This window comes from Glycine max, chromosome 4 (genome assembly GCF_000004515.6).
Source record: "Glycine max cultivar Williams 82 chromosome 4, Glycine_max_v4.0, whole genome shotgun sequence".
Lineage (NCBI taxonomy): Eukaryota > Viridiplantae > Streptophyta > Magnoliopsida > Fabales > Fabaceae > Glycine > Glycine max.
The window spans coordinates 22,874,805-22,880,366 of NC_016091.4; the positions used below are offsets into that span (position 1 = coordinate 22,874,805).

The window sequence follows — 5,562 nt, forward strand, 5'->3', positions numbered from 1 at the left end:
CTCTAGCTTTTGTTTGTAGCTTTTTCTATAGCTTTCAAGAGTAGTGTAGTATAGAGCTCTCTTTAAGTCTATCAAGATGAACCTAAAAAGATAGCCTAATTAACATGTTAAGAAATAAATTTTTAAAACAAATGTAAAAAGGAATGTATGATTCACTTTTTTAATAAGAGAGATTATAAATTTCACTTTTTTAACTAGTTGCATGTATGATTCATAATAAATGTCAACTAATGAGAAAACAAATGTACTAAAGACCAATGACACTCCTCTCGCCATGACTCCACTAATGAACTTTTCTATCCCTTTGTTTGTGTTTTAAAACAAATATAACATCAGATTTGTCATTTGTTGCATCATGTACTGAAATAGAAACATTACACGACACAACGGTAAGACACATCAAAATTAACCACTGGACCACTGTGAGTGATTTTCACAACTTGCCCTTTCTCCAGCCCATAGTAGCGAGCTATGGTATCAGTTTTCAACATGTGAGGGAGCTGAACAAGAAAAGTTATACAAAATCTATTTATGGCACAACCAATTCAAAAGTAATCAATTTTTATTACAATACACTAGCAGTTATAAGAACGCACATAACTAATTCATAATTACAAGGCAAACAACATTGATATGCTACCTTAATTTATTTTGCAGCTAAGTAACATTATATTGTTGTTAAGCTAGTTGCCTAGTTTCCACATACAACATGTATGATTTATCATTTTCTGAAATTTCCAAACCATTCCCCTCAACCCCCAAAATATTTTGTAGTAAAGCATGTTTAGAAACATATATTACCTGCTTCTCATCCAAATTATGCTTGGTGAGCAATGCTTGCTTCTCATCATCAGTAAGTATCTCATACTTTGGCTGCAACACATGCTTTGTGATATTGACCAGCAAATCATCAATCTAGAAACAAGAATATTATGATGTTACAGACCTAAAACCCCCTTTCACATAACAACAAAATTAAAAGTGCCCAAATATATCGTACACAAAAGTAATACTTTTTTAAATACTAAAACACTGCTAGCAAAGTCAAACAAATGAAAAGGGCATGATTATCAAATGAATTTGATCATTGCGTTCAACAAAATTGCATTGAAAATATAAAATCTTCATAGGACTAAGAAATTGGCATGAAATATGCAATTGTTAAAGGAACTCAATATTTAGATTCACTCTGGAACATGAAAAAACATTTTTATACCCCTTCAATTCACAACATTTTCCTCATTCAAAAACTAATTCAAACATATTATATCCATCAACTTGTTGAATCTTCAATTCCTGATTTCTTGTTAGAACAAACCCTAACCAGTCAACCACACAAGACATTCTTGAACACACAGTATAGCATAAATTTTAAAAATCATTTTTTCTAAACACTAAACTTTTAAAATCATTTTTTAAAACAAGAAATTTTTAAAATCATATATTGTGTGCTAAAAACCTAAAATAAGTAATTAAGATTTAAGCAAAGGCCCATTTACTAAAAGATCACACATTGACACAACTTATTAAGCAACCCTTGGATGAAGATCGTTCACATTTTAAATGTGATTTATTGATATATTAATATAAAATACAAATAAAGGACGATTTACTAAAAATCACACATTGACACAACTAATTAAGCAACCCTTGGATGAAGATCCGATCACTTTTTAAATGTGATTTATTGAAATTGACATAAAATATGATTAAAGGCCCCACACATTTTCTTAGTTACCCTTGATTGTATCAAGCACAAAATCAAACTAATTACTAAATCTTGCATAAAAAAGTTTAATTAAGCATTAATTATTAATGGAAAGGGAGTAAGTAACAAAGAAACTCACTTTGATAGTCTCAACTTTAAATGGAAAATTCTCCAAGTCTTTCTTTGCAAACGAAGTCATTTTACTCTTAACAACGAGTATCAGCCATTTCAAGCTTCCCTTGTCCGCAATCTGGCTACATATCTCATTCACTGTCCCTTTTCTTATTTCCTTGGGCCCCACAAACACAACCTGTACCTGCGCACCAAAAAGAAATGCAAGAGAAGGTCGTAGGATTCTCATAAGCCTTAGGATAGATTTTGGGCCCATGGGCTAGGTATGAGCCCACTTATCTTTGTACATATTAGAGTAAGATTTCATTATTTTTGGATCTTGTATTTAGGGCTCCATAATGTAGGTAGGGTACCCTAGAAATGTAAGATTTTTCAACCATTGTATTTTAGGACACCTAGACTAGTTTTTGTATTAGAGGTAGTTTTGTAATTTCACATGCATTAAGTGAATATATGATGTGTGTGTTGGGAAATAAATTTAATTGAATTGGGAGAAGCCCAATACAATTAAATTTTAGAGGGGGAGATGAGCATTTGCTTGCTACACCTAATTGCCACATCATATAGTCACACTTTATGTATATTCTTCATGCTTTACATGCCTCATGACACCTAAGCACATTTAGTGGAGAATCTTGAACTTGATCTTGGATTAGTAGGCTGAACCATAGCTAAATTTCACTAATCATAATTAGTGAAATTTTGGCTCCATAATTTGTCTCCACGAATTCAATTTCAAATTCAAGTGAAATTTGAATAGAAATTCAAATTTCCCTCCAATTTTGTGTGACACTTAGGCTATAAATAGAGGCCATGTGTGTGCATTTTTTCAACTTTGATCATTTGAGAATTACACTTCGAAGTTCAGACCTCATTTGAGGCACAAAATTTCATGCTCCTTCTCTCCCTCCACTCATCTTCTCTTACCTTCAAGCTCTTATCCATGGCTTCCTATGGTGGTGAGCTTCTTCTTGACTCATCTTCTCCTTGAAGTGGCGTCTCTAATCATTTTTCTTCCTTCTCCATTCCACTGCCATTCATCTTTAAGAAGCATAGGACTCTATTGATGAAGAAGATCCAAGGCCTACAAGCTCCACATGGAGCTACATCATGTCGCCTCCTAAATGAAGAAACATATAAAAAAAATAGTAGAGTCATAAGGGACACAGGGGTCGGGATGATAAGGAGGTCATAGGTTTGAATTTTTTCACTAACGTAACATATTGATTACCAACATTTGTTGATAAAAAAATAATAAGTGGTTGAGGAAGCAGAAAATTACTAAGTACTGTGTTAGAGAGATGCGGAACACAAAAGTCGAGGGTTTGGGGGTTGGGGTTTTGGCTGAAGCGGGAGCAGAACTCGGTGAGGGAGGGAGAAATGTTTGCATGCTGAATGGCATCGTAACCTCTGTCTTGGAGCATCTCTCAGTGACCCATGAAGTAGCGGTGGCTCTCTATGCTAGAGTTAGAAAACTTGTATCTAGAGTTAGCATAATTAGTTGAGAGTTAGTTATTATCACAACTAACTATATAAATTTTAAGAACTAATTGTTATGTGTAACTTTTCAACTAAATGCAATTCATTCCTTCATAGAATTTACTTTCTCTGTAGCTTTCTTTCCAAGGTTCCTTAGTTAGCCTTGTATTCATCCATGGCAGGCATGAGTTCTATGTTTCATTTCTAGCTTTCTTGGACAACACTGCACTCATCCATGGCAAGCACAGGTTCTTTGATAGTATTAAGAGCTTTGTTGCGCAACTCTCTGTTCTTGTATCTTTTATCTTTATGTTTTGATTCACTCATCATGGCCAACGATAATCACTACAAGATCTATCATTGAATGTTCATAGTCCATACTACCTTCACCCAGGAGAAAATCCACTGATCACACTTGTTTCTCCAATTCTTGATTCAACAAATTATAATTCTTCGACTCATTCGATGCTTACTACATTAAGTGAAAATAATAAGGTCAAGTTTGTTGATGGATCAATGCAGGAACAGCCATCAAGTCATCCTCTTCATGCAACTTGGAGAAGATGCAATAACGTGATGGTTTCATGGTTGGTTCATTTGGTCTCACCTTCAATCAAACAGAGCATCCTTTGGATGCATAATGCATGAGACATATGGAAGGAGATTTGATGAGAATTTCAGAATTACAACAAGATATGGCTTCCATTAAACAAGATGATCAAACCATAATTAACTACTTTACGAAATTGCATGTTATTTGGGATGAAATGGAGAGTTATAGTCCCGACCCAATGTGCTCATGTAATTCAAAGTGTTTGTGTGATGCTTTGACCAGTGTTATTGAAAGAAAGCAGCAAGATCATGTTATGAAGTTCCTTAGAGGCTTGAATGATTAATTCAGCACTGTTAGATCCAATGTATTGATAATGGATCCATTACCAAGCATTGTCAAAGTTTTCTCTTATGTTTCTCAACAAGAAAGGCATATTAATAGCTGTGAAACAATAGGAGGGACTAGTCTGATCAATGTAGCAAGCACTAACTCATCAAACTCAGGATTTTCTTGCACCTACTATGGTAAAGACAATCACACCATTGATAGGTGTTATAGGAAAAATGGCTTCCCTTAGAATTATACTTCTAGAGGAGGAAAAGGCAATCAAAGCAATTCTGGTAGAGGGAACTTAGGAGGAAAAACAAACAAGATTTGTACACATTGTGGTCTTAATATCCACATTATTGATGAGTGCTACAGGAAGCATGATTATCCACCTAGACATAGGCTCCATAAGTCTTAAAGCTCAAACATCAACAGTCTCAATGCTATGAAAGAAGATGGTGAAAATTCAACTCTAAATCAAAATCAAGATGCACAAAGTGAAGATGTAAGGCTAACTCATTAGCAGTACAAAGCTTTGATGGCATTACTGCAGCAGCAAGGGACAACACACAACAACTCACAAGTAAATCAAATGGGTACAGTCAACAATAAAGGTAGTATACTATCCATTACTTGTAGTGTAAGCAAGAGTAGTCAACATGAGTGGATCCTTGACTCAGGAGCCACAGATCATGTCACTGCCTTCCCTCATTTGTTTTCTTTATGCAATAAAATAAGTCCCATAACTATTAGACTACTTAATGGTCATACAGCCACTGCTACTTATGCATGCAAAATTCAGCTTTCTCAATTTCTGTACCTAGAAAATGTCCTATATATACCTAGTTTTCAATACAACTTGATCTCATTATCCAAGTGATTTCTTCCTTGCCTTGCAGACTAACATTTATGAATAACAAATGTCTTATCCAGAATATGCAGAACCTGTAGAGGATTGGTACTGTTGAGATGGAAGAAGGCCTTTACAAACTCAAGATGTCTTCTATTAAGCCTGAGTATAATCTGGATTCAATTTGTCCTATCATCTCTAGTGTTTCAGCTTTTTTATGTAATAAAACACCCATAGATTTGTGGCATTTTAGACTTGGTCATCTTTTTTTTTAAAGAATGTTGTTATTAAATGAATCTTATCCTAAGCTTACAATAGATAAGGAATTTGTGTCTGAAACTTGTCATCAATCAAAACAAAAAAAAAATGCCATTTCCTAGCAGTGATTTTCATTCCTTTTGTGCTTTTGCTCTTATACATGTGGACATATGGGGTCCTTGTAATGTGACTTCATTAAATGGTAAAAAAAAATGTCATTTCCTAGAAGTGATTCCTAAGGTTTGTTTGGGTTTT

At 34.3% G+C, this 5,562-nt stretch overlaps 1 protein-coding gene across 1 annotated transcript; it reads right to left on the reverse strand.

Moving 5' to 3' along the window:
- Positions 1 to 374: 374 nt before the first annotated feature.
- LOC100805412 (DNA-directed RNA polymerase V subunit 5C) lies at positions 375 to 2,069 on the reverse strand. The gene is made up of 3 exons (XM_006579168.1): positions 1,848 to 2,069; positions 802 to 915; positions 375 to 500 (listed from the first exon to the last, which is right to left on the reverse strand). Exons 1-3 carry the CDS (start codon positions 2,067 to 2,069, stop codon positions 375 to 377), a joined length of 462 nt encoding a protein of 153 aa, XP_006579231.1.
- Between the last annotated feature and the right edge of the window lie 3,493 nt (positions 2,070 to 5,562).

Excerpts from the sequence above, each read along its gene's own strand:
- LOC100805412 (XM_006579168.1), bottom strand. The coding sequence starts at position 2,069 with ATGAGAATCCTACGACCTTCTCTTGCATTTCTTTTTGGTGCGCAGGTA. Across the intron at positions 916-1,847 it reads TTAAAGTTGAGACTATCAAA|ATTGATGATTTGCTGGTCAA; the intron begins GTGAGTTTCTTT and ends TCTTGTTTCTAG. Across the intron at positions 501-801 it reads ATAATTTGGATGAGAAGCAG|CTCCCTCACATGTTGAAAAC; the intron begins GTAATATATGTT and ends TTTCTTGTTCAG.